Raw genomic sequence first — 19,278 nt, 5'->3', positions numbered from 1 at the left:
TATTAATAATTATTGAATATCTATGGACAATGGCTGAGGACCAGCTAGTAAAAGTCATCAATACAGTCTGGCGCATTACAGAGCATAGGGAAGTTCCACTTTGTTTCAAGGTGATATTGTTCCGTCCCCTTAGGGTATTGAAGAGTTCAGCTCAAGTTTTGCAGCAGAGCTCATGGAGCATTCGGCTGTAGCAGACAGATAAGGCAAAGTGAGCAGACCAGAGTCTAACCTTAAAAAATGCAAGATTTTTTTTTATTTCAATCCTCCAATCCGTTTGGAAAGAATGCGAGAAACTGACTTTTGTAGCACAAGGATTCATGCTCATTTTGACTCTCCTCTGGGGAACTTCAAGCTTGTTGTAAAAGGATGTTGCTGTCTCCTCAACAAACCAGCTTCTCTCTTGTCCTGTTGTGAACTTGGACATGTTTGAGAGCTTCCTGACAGACCCTTGGGCATGTCTGTGACTCCAGGGAACCTTTAGTTTTGGAGGGGAAAAATATATAACAAGATCAATTCTGGGTCCAGCATCTTTCAACTTCTTCCAACATTGTTTGAAGCTACTCTCTATGGACAATGACTTCCCTGTGGGGCAGGATACTTGCTGCTTAGTGTTGGCTGGAACTGAAAGATTGAGAACGTCTGTCGCACTGGACAGTCTTGTGAGGCAGAATGAAAGTGTCCGTGTCATTGAGCATGTCGGGCCCCAGAGCTCTGAGCAGCATGCTTCAAACCACAGGCCATTGGGAGCACCGAGCCTCGCTGTGAAAATTAGTATCCACTCATTTCTACTGCCAGGAAATGAAGGACTTGTCATGGCTAATTGCTACTTCAAAATTATCTGACACCATGGGGCTCTAGTGTGCATATTTATAGATGTAATAACACATTGAAATGAGTGTTTTCTGTGGTCTTTTCTAGTCGGTCTTTTTGCTGGAACCTTCACTTCACACTTAGGTATTCTGTATGGAAAATATGTAGAAAATATTGACAAGTATCTGGGATTTAAAAAAAAAAAAAAAGATGGAACTGTGCTTTGGTTCATGTTAAATCCAATTCCTCAGCTCAGCCAGCAGATGGCAGTGTTGTCATCCAGCTCGGAGATCAAGCAGATACGAACAGCAGTCATGTGTTTGGGCAGAGCTGGCAAACGCGTCCAGTGCTTGACATTTGGCATCTATTGTGTCAGTTCATGCATTTCAAAGGGCATTAGGGATACTAGACTTAATTGTTTTAACTTTTCACAATCAAACAGAGGACTCTCATACCAAATAACAGGATGATGTCTAAGCTGTCCATACTTTACATATTTTAGTCGACCCGATGCCCTTTTTTTGATATCTTCGGCGCATGTGAACAAAAAATCCCAGCTAACCTTCTGCGCGCTCATGTTGCGGGAAAATGTCATGGCAATATGGTAATGACGTCCCCAAACTTTCAGACAAAGTGCGGCCGTGTCACAGGCCGAGAGGCTGCTCGCGGCGCGCAGAGGAGGGTTAGTTGTGCAGAATAAAAGCAGACTGAAGTTACAAATGAGCGCTTGATGTGACCTTTTGGAGCCGAGTCCCTGGACATAATAATGAGTGGACATTATGTAGCGAGCCAAAAGGTGAGGCTTGTGCCCAAAGAACATTGTGGCAGTTCAGTGAAAGTGTGGTGGGGTGTTTTTGAACGGACAGGAAAAAGTTGTTTTAATAAATGTGTTTATTGTTGTATATGGCCCACAATAGAAAATAGGCAGGGAGTAATTATGGTTTGTTTGAGAAGACCAACAATTCTTTATCAACAATCAGAATAGTAATTGATTCACTATACCCGGAGATTGTGTTGATACCATACTGGGCTGATGCAAAGTAATAAAGTTCAAATAAGGAAAAATGTTGCTTGCACATATATTTATACTCACTTTATTAGCAGACCATTTCCTTCTCTTAATTGTCGTTTAAAGTCTCCAAAGTTGTCGTTCTACTTCACTTCATGTCGTTGTTTGATTGCCAGGCTTCCTATATGGGAGGCATATTCCAAAATAAATTATAATCTTGCTAGCTTTTAGTAAACTAAATGTTTAACCTCCTAACCCCCACCAGAACCGAGCACATTTTCTCCAGTGTGGCATTAACCAAATCTAAAATGGTTTGAGAAAAAGGAAAAAAAAAAGGCATAAAAAAAGGAGGATGAAGACACAACAAAAATGCATCAAAAAAGTGAGAAAAACTTGGTGAAAACACGATAAGATAGCAATGAAAAAAGCGATAAAAACAAAAAAGGGTAGCACTTTGTTTTACAGTACCCTTGATACATTGTACCTAACTAAATTTAGTACAATAATGCGCTCTGTAACATTGTGTAATAATTGGTATCTGGGTTGGATACACAATGGAATAATATGTATTAGTACATTGATGGTACATAATGTTATTCCATTGTGTATCTAACCCATTACAGATGGTTACAGAGCACATTACATTGTAGCCCACTAAATTTAGCTAGTAAATGGTGATAACCAAAAAGGAAACAAAACGCTGAAAAAGCAACAAATAAGTGACAAAATAGAGATGCAGACAACATGACAAAAAAGTTTCTATCACTTTTGTAGGTCTTTCAAATGAGGCATTATTACCCTCTAGCCCTCCAGTTGAGAAGCTTCTAGATTTGGGTAAAGCACAACAGGAGAGAATGCGCTCGGTTCAGGCGAGGGGTAAGAGATTATGGACCCAATTGACTAACTGGGTTCTTCCAGGGACACCCTTGGACGAACCACAGCAGATGTTGAGTTTAACCTTCTGTTGTGTTTTTTATGCAGCATCTATATGAGTGTAACAAGTCCATATGGTATAATGAGCAGAGCATTTCAGTTTAGAGAGAAAATGCTGTAAAATAGTTTGCAAAGAAGAAAATGTTGTCAGTTTATCATGGGTAAAACAAATGCCATTCACATTGTTAAAAACAACCTATGGATCTTATTGATTTATGTATATTACCTAGAAACACACCTCCCACTCAGAATCCATACAATGTACCTATTTGTACAGTGTCAAGTCTTATTGATTTGAGCTGCGCGTTCTCAGATGTAAAGGTCACCGTGGGCTCTCAAGTTTACCAGGGCTGTTGACATTCAGATGAACCGACAGGGGAATTAAACTGTTCACCATTTTATTTCATATTACCATCTTCTAGTAAATATTCAGCACATAGTTGTCAGAGATTCGTGATTGAAGTTATCGTGCACAGAGGGCCTCGACCCTTCAGAGCAGTGGGCGACTGCAATGCAATGTCTGAGGACCCACCTCCAGATATCGATTAAAAAAAACGGGGGATTATTAATGCCGCATGGTATGGGAGGCGCGACTAGTTTGGTTTTGCTGTTCTCCGAAGTCTCCAATGTGCGGCGTGCGCGTTTGTGATGGCCAGTTTTTCCTTTTCAAACTGTGCATACAGGGAGGCGCTGAATGAGAGCATGGCGGGCATAAATGCATGTTTTGTTTTCCTCCCCTGCGCTCCCCTACATCAGGGCTGCTGCAATCCATTTTGGTGCCTTAAGCAGAAGTGTTTGATGGGGACGTCTCCAGCTCGTCTCCGTGGAGATGTCGACTAAAGGCAGCCAAATATGAGATTTAAATAGATTAGGTCCTCATCCAAATCCATTCTTTAATTACCCACTGCAGAAATAGCATTTTCTGTAACTGGTCATTAGGAGCATCTTTTGTATTGGAAACAGTAAAATCCAAAATGTTAAGCACTGTCCCTTTACAAGAAAGTTTGATTGCTATAATGATTATTGCTTTTTAATGTAGCAATAATTATTACCAGTTAATTATGTAACTTTTTAAATGTGGATATTCCGTCAAAGGCGCTCAGGAAAGAAGCAGCAGTTGTAAATCAGGACAACATGCTCAAAAATAGCACATGCTCATTCTACTTACTCAATTTAGCAATAAGAGTGCAGCCTACATACATTACCTTTACTAACTATTCAGCGACAGTATAGTGGTAGTAGTAACACACATAATTAATATTTGTAGCAGAATTATCTCCATACTGTATTTTTGCCAGCAAGCGGCACAAAAACAAACGAGTCTCAATCCAATGTTACTATTTTTGATTTCATCCAAAAGCCAAGATTCGAATGGTGTCAAATCTACTTCTCACACTGTTAATTACACGGCTTCTTATAAAACTTTTTTCTCTTATTATGTGAGACTGTGGGTTAACTGTCAAAGGTCTGATATTTCTTTGCGTTGAGAGTGGAGCCGAGATTCTCCTTCATGCTTCCCGACAGCTGCTATAATAGTACTATTGATAATGTGTCACCTCAGATGCTTTATGTGCTGGCGGGGATCAAGTGTGATCTCAAAGTGAAAGTACCACCTACACTACATGTACACCTCTAGAACTCTTGCAACTACTGCTTTCTGCGTTTTAGGGACTGCATTGTGCCCACAAGTACATACTGTACAAAGTGAATATTGAGGGACTTTACGCTATGGATATAACTAACAATAGGTGAAGATTACGTTGGCATCTTTTGAAATAGTAACATTACATCACAAAGAGTATTTGTTGTAATCTTTTCAATGGCTCAACAGCATAATCTCCAAATGGGAAACACCGTCTTTGTCACACTTGTAGTAAATGTTTTCTGACACATGTCTCAGTCGTGTATTTCTGATGAAAGCAGTGGGACTCATGTGGAGAATGATAATCCTCTGTTACATCTTCCTTTGACCTTTTCTCATTTGTGTGAGACTCAGATTTTTAAAGAAGGTTGTGGGCATGGACCTGCTCTTTGCATCATCCCAAAAGAACAAAGAGGTTCAATGTGTTTCTGACAAGAGACGGACTGCAGTCGTTTCACTTGTTTTCAGCTCGTACTACAGTCATGTGATACATATCGCCTGCGTAAAATACATTTATTTAAGACTCTTAATTAAATGGACTAAGCTTATTGCTCATATGCTTTACAGTAAGGAACCAGTCACCCTCTCATTCGTTCACCAATGTCCGCAGACACTGGAGGCAAGCTGGGTGAAGTGTCTTGCCCAAGATCACTACGACAGTGTGCATTTGTGGGAGCTGGGATTAGAACCCACGACCTTCCGATCACGAGACGACCCGCTCTACCAACTTCGCCACCGTCTCCCCAATTAAGTCAATCAGTAATTGTAATTATTGGGCAGTTAAGACAATGGAAATGGATGAATACATTTCTTTAATAATGAGTAAATTACATTTTTGTGTGAATACGTAAGCTTAATATTTGGTGAATAGTGATAAAGATCTGTATAAACAGTAAACTGCATAAATAAACAGTAAACTGTATACATTTGATTTCCGTCATTCTCCGCTGAACTGGATAAATTGAGCTAGATACCTGTTTGCCAATGAATCGTTTAAACAGTGCCTTTAAAACTACAGTAGTTTTAATTACAGAAGTGCTACTTTCTCCTCACAGTCATCCCGTCCAGAAACCACCAGACACATGACCCCAACCAAGTTCAACTTCAGTAAAAAAAAAAGTGAACAAAAGTATGACAGCATGCACTGCAAGGATTCATCAAAAAGCCAAATATAGGTTCCTGCAGTTTTCAGAAGGAATAGGTGAAAAATGTGAATCTCACTGAACCAAAAAGTGTGAACCATGTGCAAACTGCTGGATCTCTCACATATGTAGCTGAAGGTGTTTTCATACGTTCATACGTTACTATTTTTGTTCTTTTGTTCTTTTATAACTCTGAGTTTTAGGGTGACTCTGTGGCACAACAGTGTTACAATTGAACCAGAATGAGGACCCAAAAAGAGACCAGTGGAGTTTTAATAATTTCTGCAGAGCAGATTGTATTGGAGGGGCTGAACCAAACCGGCGACTGTTGCAGCTCCATGATTTTGCATGATCTTGTGTGGCTACTTTGGTGATATATTGTGTAAGTAAATAATCAAATGAATACATAAAACATCTCATTAACACTCATATTAGGCAAAAATAAAAGCATCCTGTGTTTTGTGGTATCAATGCCTGTAGTCCCTTGGGCGGTGTGGGAGTCTGAAGCAGGAGAGAGCGAGAGCGGATGATGTAATGCTGAAGAAGAGATGATTCTCATGCTGGTTTGTCAGTCGACAGCCTGTGAGAGTAAAAAGACATTTAGATTCTCTACATGGGGAGCAACAGTTGCTAAATGGGAGATATGTCAGGATGCGTGGGTGATTTCTGCCCCATTGAGTTGGATTGGTACAATTAATTATGTATTACACTGTTCTATAAGCGCAGATGGGGGGATTGGAGATTAGGCTGAAGAAACTGTCAACACAAGTATTTATGAAACAAGAATGAACAACACAAGTGTTGTCTTGTGGAGTGAAAATATATGTGTGTAAGACAAGAATGGGAAACCTATTCAAATGTTACTATCTTTAATATGTTTATATGTTGTATGTTTTTTCTTTTTGCTGTTGTTGCAAGATTTGTCCAAATAGCTCTATATGTGACTAAGAGTGCTACCCTTGTCAGATATAAAAGTGAGAACTAAAGCTTAATATTGTGTTTCTGCCTTCTTATCATTAACTAATTCATATTCTTGCACTAATTAATACTTGATCTGATTATCACCAGTGTGACTGGCACAATGAATCTCTGACACCTTCAGAATCCAGCTGGATTCACGCTGTGCGTTCCTCTTTTTAGTTCCATTTTCAGCTCGAGTGGGGGATTTGACTGTAATTACAGGTAATTTCAAATGGTAAATTATGTGCAACATGTCCACAAATAGCTATTTTCCAGTTGCATTGCCATTTGTTATTTAGCCTGTCTTGAAAAATGACCCCCTAAATGTAATTATGGCAGGTTGCTTTCCTGGTGAAAATAAGGGAGTCTTTTTTTTCCTTTTGCAAATACAGGCAGTATAAAAAATAGAACCGGTATATGTAAACGACTTATATGTTAAAGCAGTATAAACAATTTGTGTGTGAAGGCATTTTAAATGGTGCTTTCAGAAGACATTAGCCCATTTGCCGTCTCTTGTCTATATACTCACTTGCTACTTGCATTTACAGTAACACCAGATAATCACATCCATCACATTGTACCAACGCCATTCCTATTCCTGTACAATAATGAATGTAATTTATCTGTAACCTTATGCCATTGTTAAACCTGTCAGCGGCTCCAAGAAAACCATGCGTAAATTGGCATTTACTTGTGTAACACCAATAAAGCAGGCTAACAGAAAAATAATGTGAACCCTCCGTCCTCCCACATCAGCCAATAAAACATGATTGTGAATACAGTCACACCACACTGAACATTGTCAGTGCTATTTTCAACCAGATGTAAAGCCACTGTGCGTACTTATGACGACTCTGCTCTTTATGTTGCGTAAACTAGTGCGGTCTGTTTTCTAATAACTTTTGAATTTGCAAAGTGTCTAAAGGTCATCACCGTGTCTCCAAGGTGAGCTACTTTTACATACCAAATCTATCTGCGAGCTTTATGCTTTGAAGACACTTGTGTAAGTATGAGACAATGAGTTCACCAGTTCAACAGAATCAAAGATATTGACTTGAATTTTGTCCCTATCCTTTACTTTATTTGCCTAATTGATGCAGATTCTGTTCAAGATGTTCAGAACAAAAATGAAATACATCTAAAACGTGACTTTGCGCGTGTAGAAGTGTAGAAAGCTTTTGGCGAGCACCCAAAAACGGCTGGAGAGCTTCTTGTTGGAGATCCCTGATGTAGACTGTATCTTTAATAGATAATTTATTCACACTTCATTGTGATATATGTCGCTCCGGAGTATAAGTCACACCAGCCTTGGTAACTACCTGGGCAACTTTCTTTTTAGATCATAATCATTTTCAGTCATGAGTCATGGGTCATTTTCAGTCACGAGTCATGGAGAAAAATGGCATATTAATCACTGAATTTGTACAGCAGTGAAACCTTTCATGTTTTGAATAGTTACTATTCAAAGTAAAATCAAATTCAAAAGACTTTATTGTCCATTGGTATGATTCATTTCTCTCAAGTCCTTGGTGTGGGTCGGGGGGTGGAAGCACAGGGAGGCCAGGGAAGGGAGGGAATTCAGCCTCCTGATAGACTGGTGGATAGAACTGTTCTTCAGTCGACTGGACCTGGACCGTGGATTGCTTCTTTTGTCCAGTGATGTAGTGTTGATGGCAGGAGAAGTTCTCTGTGATGTGCACAGCTAGGAACTCAATGCTGGTCAAAGACTCCACAGCAGCACCGCTGATTGTTAGAGGAACATGCTGGACTCTTCGAGAGTCCACGACAATCTCTTTTGTCCTGTCCCCATTTAGAGAGAGATTTTCACTTCTGTAGTTTGTATCATGTGATGTCATGCCCTCCATTACTACCACCTATTACTTTTCTCCTAATTTGTCTTATTGTTTTTAACCAATTTCATTTTAATATGAAAAAAATAAATAGATAAGGTTCCTGCAGTTTAATTACCGCCTGGTGTAATGACTTAACCATTGAAAATAAGACTTGGCAAAACTCAGATCTATCAGTGTTTTAAGAGTAGTATTGTTGCTGCTTAAAAGATGTTCCAAAAAAAGCTAAACATTTCTTGTAACAAATTAACACTGGTTTGAGTATACCATGTGCGGCTTTCAGCAAATACTCTGGTCTGCACTGTATAAGCGACTGAAGTCAAGTCACTGACAAACACAGATAAACAATATGTTTTCTTTTATTAATAAATTATACATCTATACAATATATCCTTAATAAAACTGCAGCTATACAAATCATTGAGAAGTACCACATGTTAATACCCATTTCATTACAGCTAAAACACTCAAAGAGGTATGTTCATTCAGAGATAAGGGCCATGAGCTGACAATCCCTCTGTCAGATAGAAAGGACATGCTTAAGGAAAGATCCAAACCAGACTGCCTTTTGCGTGTGTTGTCCCATTCGATCCTCCGCGGTCTGTCCACTTCTGTAGTGCACTGCCAACATTATGAATGAAGAAAAAGAACTACAACATATAAGCAACTTAACCATCATGGCATCTTCTGCATACATCAATTCAAGAGAATATGGTGGAAAAGTCAGATTACTTAGGTTACTTAAGTAAGCAGTTTAGAGTCTGAAATAAATACAAATGCATTCAATTTTAGAGCTGAAAAACAGTAGACCTGGAAGGAACAGATGCTTTCATTATGATGTAGATAATCTATGGCAAGTGTGACATTTAGAGTTAGTTCGGAATTGACCAGTTCATCATATTCCTCCCAAAACATCTTCTTGTTCTTAAGTGTTTAAACGTGTCTTGTTTTCTAGAAGGCAGGGGAAACGTTGCATTACCGGTATATGCATCGAAAAGGGAGATTTTTCTGGACTGTACTCTTCAGCTCATCTGGTGGCAATGTGCTAATGGAATATAGAAATGAAAAAAGGCACTGACTCTTCATAGAAATACAAAAAAAAGTGATTTTTTAATTGTCTTGTCCCCCACACTTTAATGTATGTAAACGCCTCCTCTTCCCTCAAGTCTGTCTGATCCTTGTTCTGTTATTTTGTGATCTGTATTGTGTTATTACAATAAAGTATAAAAGAACAAAATGAAAAAGGCACTTTCACGCTTCTAATTCTGGGACGCTTGAGTGCCTCTACTTGTTATGGGCTTCATCAATAGGCCTGCATGACTACCAAAATTAAAACATTAGCACCGCTTTTTCCGATACGAGAGTCTTCAAGGACTGATGAAAAATAATGCTGTCTACAGAACACTGTGTTACTGCTCTCGTATCCTCGTGTCCTATCATAGCTGTGATTTCTATTTCTATTGAACCACAGTAAGGCAAAGTCGATGAGTGCAGCTTAGCATTAGGAGCCTTTGCTGTTGTGTAGATATGCATGTGTGTACAAATGCATGTACTGACAGTTGTAGTATTTTGGCGATATAGCATGGTAAAATAATTCAAGCCTAGTTTTTTAAAGTGAAGATTATGGAAGTAGTGTCCTATTTTCTTCAACTTTCTCTAACTCATAGGATACTGTAGTTATTTACATTGATATTTCACATAATGACTCAACACTCGGAAATCAAACGCACGCCTTTAATGATTATAACTATCTGAGCTAAAAAGACTTTTCCACAATATTCTGCATTGTATATTGACTGTGTACAGTATTTCTTTCCCCCCCTTTTAAGCATATTTTGTTATTTCTGACTTTTCCATGCTTCTTGAGCACTGCACTGAAAACAGCCTATTGAAATATATATCAGAGTGAACCATGGCTAATGCTTAACGGGCAGCTGTCGTGCATGGCTGCAAAATTCAAATTCCTTGTTTCGATGCTGTGTGGGTTGCACAACAGAATGACAATAAGCTTCTCTATATGTAAATCGGCACCGCCTTTGTGCAAATCACACCAATAAATTCAAAAAAAGTTGAAGTAAAAACTTTTATGCATATTAGGCACTCAGTATAGGCAGTTTCAACCCCGATTCTTCCATCTATCTTCTTACAGCCATCGTTGGAAAATCTGGGCACCTGGACTATATAGTACATTTCCTGACTTGCGATCCAACTTTGCAAAAACGAAAATCAGCACATTGAGGGGTTCAAACACAACACTAGATTTGTGCGCATTCAAATGTGATAGGTTATGAATACACCAAGCAAAACATTATGACCACTAACAGGTGGGATGAATGGTTATTCGCAGGCCAATGGGGCTTCAACGTCAAGTATGACAAAACAAAAATTGTGTGGGACTTGCATTTGATTCAAACAGGCACCCTGATTTTTTTTTCTTTTTTTAAACGAATGACATCGCTTGATTTCTTTGCTCCATAATCCCATTGAAATGACAAAAATGCCAATCAATCCGCTGTACGAAAAGATTTCCTCAAATAGTAACCTGTTACTATTCAATATCCACATTTGTAGCTCTGTCTCTGTGGAATGGTTAACGCACACACATGTTGCGTTTGAAGCCTTAAAATATTGTACATGGAGGTTACGGTGGCGTTTAATGTATTAAATACGAATGACTAATGAAATAAGGCGACTTCTGAGCGTGAATGAGGCTGCTGAGAAAACAATCGATGCGTGGTGGTCACAAAGTTATGCCTAGCTGGTTTCCAAGTATAACTATTTTTCGCTTGTTCAACCTTGAACATACAAAAACGAATTATACTTTGTACACAAACCTAACCCTTTCCACAACATTTTCCAAGCAACAAGTTTCATACGGACCGGAATCCTATAGCAGTTATGTTCACCAATGTCAGGGACACGCAATAGCTGTAGAGACCCTTCTTTCTTTATGGGAAATAGGAAATTGTAGGCCACGGACGTTGTGCAATGTTCCTGTGTTACTTGCAGGGCACATAGTATGTATCTAGTCTTGCGGGACGCATCAGGCACGCTGCATCCGTTTGTCAGTCCATTGAGGAGGTATTTTGGTGGATCCTGAAGTCATATGTAGTACTCCTTCATGCTGTCCCGTACCGCGGGGTGCAGGTGCGACTCTGTAGGGGCGTAGTCCGTGTACATGGTGTGTCTGTGCTCCTCCTTGATGCTCCTTTGGGCTCTCCTCTGCTGGTACAAGAGGCGGGTGACCACTGCTAAGGCGCACACGGCGATGAAGACCACGGCTGTGACCACACCTGGCGAACAGCAAGGAAAACGCATTAGCGGGTGTGAAAGCTGCAGGCGAAAACAACAAACAACGGGTCATCTTTGGGAATACATTTTGGCCCCGGGAGATTTACACAGAAGGATAGTGTAAGCTACATAGTGGTTTGTATATTTCTGCTTTGATGGCAAATGGGACAACAATACCTTGTATGAATGTGCTACAAATGGCCTGGCTATGTGTGAATCTGTCACTATAGTTATGGTTGGCAGTAGTTTGTTAGATTTACATGGCATTAACTAAAGAAGCTTCAAGAACTTGCTTTATTGACTTCTTCACAATTGCAAAATATTACCATGGCCAACCAGACAACGCGCTTTTACATTGTGTCATTGGCAGTGACAGGTGGGTTAACCATTGAGAGAAATGCACAGTCCATCAGTACCAAAGCAAACATGACTGCTTGCATACAAAGACATGAAAAAGTACAATGACAAATCACACAGCAGACTGACAAACAGCACTCATACTTGAGAAGTGATCAAGCTTTATGCATTAGTGATTGGATCAATAAAAAAACATATAGGGAAAAGGATTGGGGTCCCAGATGCTCCTGCTTTTGAACAGGAAATAGAAGTGGCTTACTGGCCAGGCAGGTGAAATATTTGAGCATGACAGGAGATAAAGATAAGATCCATAACGGTAGCACTTTATTTTACTGTACCCTTGATATTGCACCTGCCAAATTTAGTACAATGTAATGTTCTATGTAGCAATGTGTACTGCAATAACTTGTACTTATGGGTTACATACACACAATGGAGTGATGTGTATTTGTAGTTTGGATGTACATAATGTAATAAGACATGAGACCCTTAAGGTTAGGGTTGAGGTTAGGGTTTTATGTCTTATTACAAACTACAAATACACATTATTCCATTCCATTATTCCATTCCATAACTTTATTGTTATTCAAGGTACAGATAAAGAACTGAAAAAGGACCCCACATGCATGGTGCCTAAATTATGCTACATAAGTGCTAGCATATATAAATAAATACATTGAAAAACAGCCTTGGTAGATGTCTGTGCACTTAAAAAAAGAAAAGAAAAAAGTTGCATCTTTGTTTCATTCAAAAGTACTGAAAGAGCAACATAACACGTTGGCACTCACAATTATCCTCTTCCTACTTTGGAAATTGGACAACCACCATTAGCTTTGTCAGTCAAGCTTAAAACTATTTGTTACTTAATCCTAATAATATGGCTGGTCGTACAAGGAGCTTTATCATAAAAACAGTACAAATCACTTCAAAGCCAACGACTTAACGTGGGGGCCAATTCCCCGTTTCAAAAGCAGACTCGTATCCTTTTAAAAGATTAGCCTTAAATTCAATTCCACACATAATCGCCAAATGTGTCTGTAATGGAGATGAGGTAGAAGCAAATGAGTGGAATAAATTTTGCGGACTTACAAACAACATATAATTTCAATTAGGACCAAAACATAAAATGCAAAAATAGTGAAGGCAAAACAAACCTGCTATTACCGCCATATCCTTCTGGGTTCCATTACCATTCTGCATCTCTCCTTTATTGGCAGCGCCTTGATCTAAGTCAAACAGAAACACGGCAGTTCATTAACACATTATATAGGCAGAAGACACAATCAATTTTCACAATCAACTTCTTAAGCTTCTTCTGTCTTGTTTGAAAGCATATTTGTATTCCTTTAGCACTTCGGCACTTCTGAAAAAATCACGTTCCATAAATTTGCAGTTTTATCCCCAATATAAATGTCCGTCCACAAAATTCATCCGAGTCTGACCCGCAGTAAAGCCCATTGGGGAAGAGGGTAATGAAGTATGGATTTGAATTGAGTGGATCTGAATAAAGCGTGTTTTATGAGGGGAGAAGATAAGGCCTGGTGGTTTCATTGTTTTCTGTTTTTTTTTTTATTGGCAGCAAAAGTTCAGTGATGACAAAGCACTGAAATGATGACATTGAACTATAGAAATGAACTGTTTTTATATAACATGAACATTATTATTGTGTGTGACTGGAACAAATAAAGTGAACTGAACTAGACAAGATAAAAGACACTGCAACTTAGCATGCGCACAGTAAAATATGATAGAAATACTATTGTTCAAAATTACCTTAGTGACTAGTAAATTAGCATACTTTTCCTAATCCTCTGACTCATGGCTTAATTAAAGGGACATTATGTCACTTTTTATGTGGGGAAAAAACTGTTGAGTTGTGCGTATTTGACCTTGTAGTGACCCAGCGGCTGTATGTGTTGTTAGCATGACGCCTTTACTTTTGATAACGGTGGTCTTTACAACGCTCCAGGATCAAATTGTTTTGTAGGTTTCCTGGTGAGAGCAGTGAAAACCTTCCAAACAATTGATCCTGGAGCGTCCGAGAGACCACGTTGATAGAAAGTAAAGGTGCCATGCTGACCACTCGGCCTCTGGGTCACTACAAGGTCAAATACACACAAATATCAACTTTTTTTTCCATATTAAGAGTTACAAAATGCACCTTTAAGATATTTTTGGCTAAATTGAGATGTTTGTTTCATTCGACTTTCCAAACACTGCTGCATCTATAGATATCACCATATCCTAAGCTCATTTGAAAAGCTTGATAGAACTACAGTCATCTTTATGAGGGTCCTGGAGCAAACCTTAACCTCTTAACCCCCACCTGAACCGAGCAAATTTTCTCCAGTTCGGCTTTACCCAAATCTAAAAGCTTCTTGAACAAAGTGTCAACACAGCAAAGCAACAAAAGAGTGACAAAACTGCAGCATAAATGCAACAAAAACGTGCGGAAAAGCAACAATAACACAATGAAAAAGCGCCAAAAAGCAATGAAGAAAGCAACAAAAAATGACAAAAATACGACAAAAAAAGTGAAAACAAGACTAAAAAAAGAAACGAAAACACCTCAAAAATCGGACAAAAATGTGGCGACAATGCAGAAAAAAAGACACAATCAGTTTTCTTAGTCTTAGTTTTCAAACGAGCCTTACTCTGGCTTAGAAGTTGCAAGCTCCAGTCGAGCTTGCAACTTCTAAGCCAGATTTGAGTAAAGCCGAACTGGAGAAAATGCGCTCGGTTAAGGCAGGGGTTAAGAGGTTAAAATGTAATCAATTTTACTGGAGGAAAACAAAATGCAACACCTTAAATACTATGTGGCCACAACATTATCATGCCTGAACCGTCATTTCCAAGGCTTTGAACCAACAATGACTTGACAAGTATTAAACGGCTTCCTTTGAATTGCACAACTTGGGCTATAATAGCATAATGGCTAATATAAAATATGGTAAGAGTGGCCTCAGAGAAGCACTTGAAAACAGGGGCTAAGTGAGCGGGATCCATTAGTCAGGCAGGTCTGTGCCTACAGGTGGACACCAGGTGGAGGTCAGCCTTTGAAATGCTAAACAAACGGTGAGCTGTGCCACACAGCAGCTTTGGGACGAGAGGTGAGGGAGGAGAGGTGTGGACAAGCAGAGACTCAGCAGAGCACTCATCTTGAGTGCCTGCGTGTAGTTAGCGATGTGGTAAAGTGAGGAGGGATAAAGGGAACAGAACTGTCCTGAGTCTAAAGCTATGGATAAGTATATTAGTGAAAAGAAGTTGTAATATGTTATGGTCATAATCCATTTTAAGTGGACAATGATTAGAGGCAAAGTACTTTATTAATGAAAGAGGCTTATCCCAAATAATTGCACATTAAACGTGATAATGTGATGCCATAACCCCAGAAAGGGAAACAAAAATCAACCTTTGACAGTTAAAAAAGTCACACTGCAGAAAATTCAGGTTTACACTGATGCAACATGTAAAAACAGCAACTAAATTGCGGTAAAGCTCAAAGCATAAACCAAACATGTCAGCAATCCCAAACATGCTCAGCTAGACACCAACAAAACTATTATTGCAGTGGGTTGTAAAATGAAAGCATCATCTCCTACATGCAGGTGATATCTCATTCCCAGCCAAGTTAATAAAATAAACACTAGTATTTTATACTATTTATTGGAGTTTAAAAGGTTAAAATGATGTATTATGTATTTTTCCTCCCCCTACATGTTCCAGCAATGTCCTAATGTGTAGAATGTGCCCAGACCTATTCACCACAACCGCCACTAAAATCCTGCACCGTCACTCAAACAGTTGTTAATTCGGGTCCGAAGTGCCGTCATGCACGAGCTTAATATAGAAACTGCAGTTATGGGTGACACCTGAGGTGGCAGTAGTGAGTATAAAAATGCCTACTTCCATCTAATCCCTATAAGTCAGAGCGAATTTGGAGAGACATAAATTTCTACCTCTCATTGTATGAGACGCTGAATCTGCCAGTACCCCACAGTTGGACTGGACGAGCGGACCTCTGATAGTGACCAATGAGCTTCCTCTGTTGGTCAAGGCGGCCTTCAGCGGGGCCACGTGATTGAACTGAACCGAGGACAGACACCCCACGAACCCTCGGGACGCCGCCTGCCTCACCTCCTCGCTGAAGATCTCCTGTCCTGCACAGATGGAGGACACAGATATACACAGATAAGCACGGAGACAGGAAATTACCAATACTTCACACCGGGGGTAATAGGAGAACTTACTGATGACTTTGCCCAATGTCAGGGATCTGATTAGGAGGAGCTCTGCATCGGATGACAGCGTGTACTTTCTGTGCACGTCCTGGTCGATCTGGTTGAAATCAAATAACAAGTCGGTTACAAGAAACGCACGCCGAGATAACAGCTGCCGCGGCATTTCCGAGACGCTATAGATTAGGAATTGTGTTGATGGCGAAAACATATCCCCCCACAGTTAGCCATTAAGTGATTTAGAGCGTTCTCTTCGCATCGCGCACCGGCCCCTGATGCATCACTTGACACGATGACCCGCAATAAAGCGCGGCGTGATTACATGCGCTGATGTTTAATAAGCGCCGGCCGTGGTAACGCCTATAGATCAGCTTCTGTGGCGGCAAGGAATGGATTTCATTTCAGCGAGAAATTGATTTCAACCCGGGCTGCATACAATTCATTTAACTGTTTAGCTATTTATGCCGTTTGGATAACAAGCCTGAGATTGTAAACAGGTGGGATGTTTTTTTTTTTTTTTTTATTGCGCCAAATGAGATAATTCAATATAGGAAGGGTAACAAGATTTTTCTGAGGCATATATTTATGTGTTCTCTGCAATTTAAATGTGAATGACATTTTATTGCAATGAAATTATTTTGCTTGCCTTGACTCTCAGAGGTTATATTCGAGGCCTTGATCTGTCATGAATGGATAAATAAAACATATGGTATTTGAATGATTTTCTTCAATGTTCCTCCAGCTACCCTACAGCTAAATAAAACTGCTTAGGCACAATATAACAAGCATACCCGACTATAGTATTTCATTTAGCAATCCTGACCTTTTGCCTTCACAATGACCTTGAGGAGGTCCGGGATTTAACTTTTCAACTTGTCAACGGTTCTCCACTCAGATGACATTTACTTGGCCAATCATCGTAAATTCAAAAGCAGAACTAAGTGACTCATGCCCCTAGAGGCCATAAGTGCCGCTGCAGATGTCGGAGCAGGTTGCATTTTTATTACTCATTAATTAGGGATATTGTACATCCAATTACACAATGGAGATATTTTTTTTTTCACTCCAACTTGGCAAATACTGTTTAAGTGGTGCTAGCCCACAGTTAGCTTTGCCTCTTATCCTGTTAGCATCTTCTTCGTGATTCCATTAGTGTGTATTGCGCCTCCGACCCGGAGGCAGGGAAGTTGTAAGGGTGGTTTTCTGGCCAGAGACACTGGGGGAGATGAAAGACCCCCCAATCATTATTCCATCTACACTTTTATTACTCCCAGAGGGACTACGAAAAGGATTTATTAAGGTAAACAAGTTACTTAGTTCTTCTTTAACTAAATATGAAAATGATTGACCTAAGTTTTGCAGTTTTTTTAAATAATATTGTTGGTCTTTATAACAGGCTTTGAGACTAATCCAACCGATATCAGCCACAGGAGGGTCTGCTTTAACGGTTCTATTGCTTTGAATCTAATTTGTATCACAAGTGGTGAGTCAGCAACAGTAATGTCCGGTCCCTATTTTTCCCCAATTTTCCCTTTGTCTTTCCACTTTCAATGTGGTGCTTTTGAATTTACGCTGAACCGCTTTATAGCAGAACTTTTATTGACACATTATGAGTTTGGGAGAGTTGTTTCCCACCTGTACGTAAACATTGCTGCTGACTCTGTTGATGCGGATCCTGTGAAGTCGTCCGTCTGCCAAATTACTGGAGCTGGGGCTGAGCACGTCGGGATGCGGGCTCTTCTTCAGATGATACCAGATCTGCAGACTCCCTGGACATAAAGAAAGACAGCAACTCACATAAAGCTCTTCATAACCATCTGTTAGCTTCTTTAAAATAAGTTGATGATGAGACGTAAAGATAAAATTACTCCTGTCCTCATATGCTTCCAGCACTGCACAAGATCCCATCGACTGGCTGATAGTATACTGGAGCTCAGGATTGTGTTGTTGAAGATTTCTACTGGCACGTTTCATGATCAGAAGCCAATGAGATAAACCTCTTAACCCCGACCCCAAAACGCAAACAAAAGAGCGACGAAAACGTGACAACAAAGTGACAAAAACGGCACAAAAGAGCAACAAAAAAGCAATGAAAAGAAATGTCAAAAAAAGTGGTGACAACACAGCAACAACGCGAGGAGAAAGATCCGTTCAGATCAGTTTTAAGGTCTTGAGGAGTAACACTGGCCTATAGGCTGTAAACTTTTAGATATGTGTAAAGCTGAATTGGAGAAAATGCACAATATGTTATATTCAGACTAACATATAACATATTGTTGACTAGTGACACAAAGTTGAAAAAGAAAGAACAAGAACAAGAAATGTGGCAGATTTTGAACAAAATACTCTATTTGATCCTGATATCTATAGTATGATGAAAAAGTCTAGGCAGTTGAGAGCGGAAATCGCTTTATTTAAGGTAAAGTAAGGTAAGGCAAGGTGAGGTGCACAGTATTTATAGTCCATCAGCGTGGTGCTGCTTCACATAACATGCACACAGAGAAAACAGACGGAAATAAAACAGACAAGTAAAGACTTCAAAAATCTACTAAAACATATGGAGGAAGGAGTTCAGAATATCCTGTATTTGCTTAGACTGCGACTCCTACAAGGAAATGATGACAACAAAGACCTATCTGACCCCTAACACTTGTTATTCAATACAAAATAAATAATGTTTTTTTTTTACCAAACTATGTTACTATGTTGGATTATTGTGTCAAATACTAAAGGCACATCTCTACCCAAAGATATTCTTCATTTCATAACCAACCCTATGCACATTACTGTATGTCTGTGCCTCGTCCTTATAAATAGCCCTCCTTATTCACGCCACTAGGGTCCCTGCTTGAGATATAAAAATATTTATCTCCCCGCTCTTCACTCTCAAGTCAATATCTACCCAGCGTTCCTCCTACACACACTCAGAGGCAGATCAAAGAGTGTGAAAGCGCGCATTGTCAAGCGGCGATGGGTCAATATTCGAAATGCACAGTCAGTGTGTGCAACGCCGAGCCGCTTCTGTAGAGGTTTACGGAAACGTAGG

The 19,278-nt window shown here is 39.6% G+C and overlaps 1 protein-coding gene across 1 annotated transcript in view; it reads right to left on the bottom strand.

Annotated features, from left to right (window-relative positions):
• Positions 1-11,143: 11,143 nt before the first annotated feature.
• Positions 11,144-19,278, bottom strand: part of LOC306967924 (contactin-associated protein-like 5) — an 87,231-nt gene continuing 79,096 nt past the window's right edge. Inside the window, exons 20-24 of the mRNA XM_079563126.1 lie at positions 17,868-18,001; positions 16,245-16,332; positions 15,954-16,154; positions 13,149-13,220; positions 11,144-11,639 (exon numbers count right to left, since the gene is read on the bottom strand). Of these exons, the coding sequence (XP_079419252.1) occupies positions 11,449-11,639; positions 13,149-13,220; positions 15,954-16,154; positions 16,245-16,332; positions 17,868-18,001 (686 nt within the window). The 3' untranslated portion in view covers positions 11,144-11,448. The remainder of the gene's footprint in view (positions 11,640-13,148; positions 13,221-15,953; positions 16,155-16,244; positions 16,333-17,867; positions 18,002-19,278) is intronic.

Source organism: Gobius niger (genome assembly GCF_951799975.1).
Source record: "Gobius niger genome assembly, chromosome: 9".
Taxonomy (NCBI): Eukaryota; Metazoa; Chordata; class Actinopteri; order Gobiiformes; family Gobiidae; genus Gobius; species Gobius niger.
This window is presented reverse-complemented; position numbering and strand designations above follow the sequence as displayed.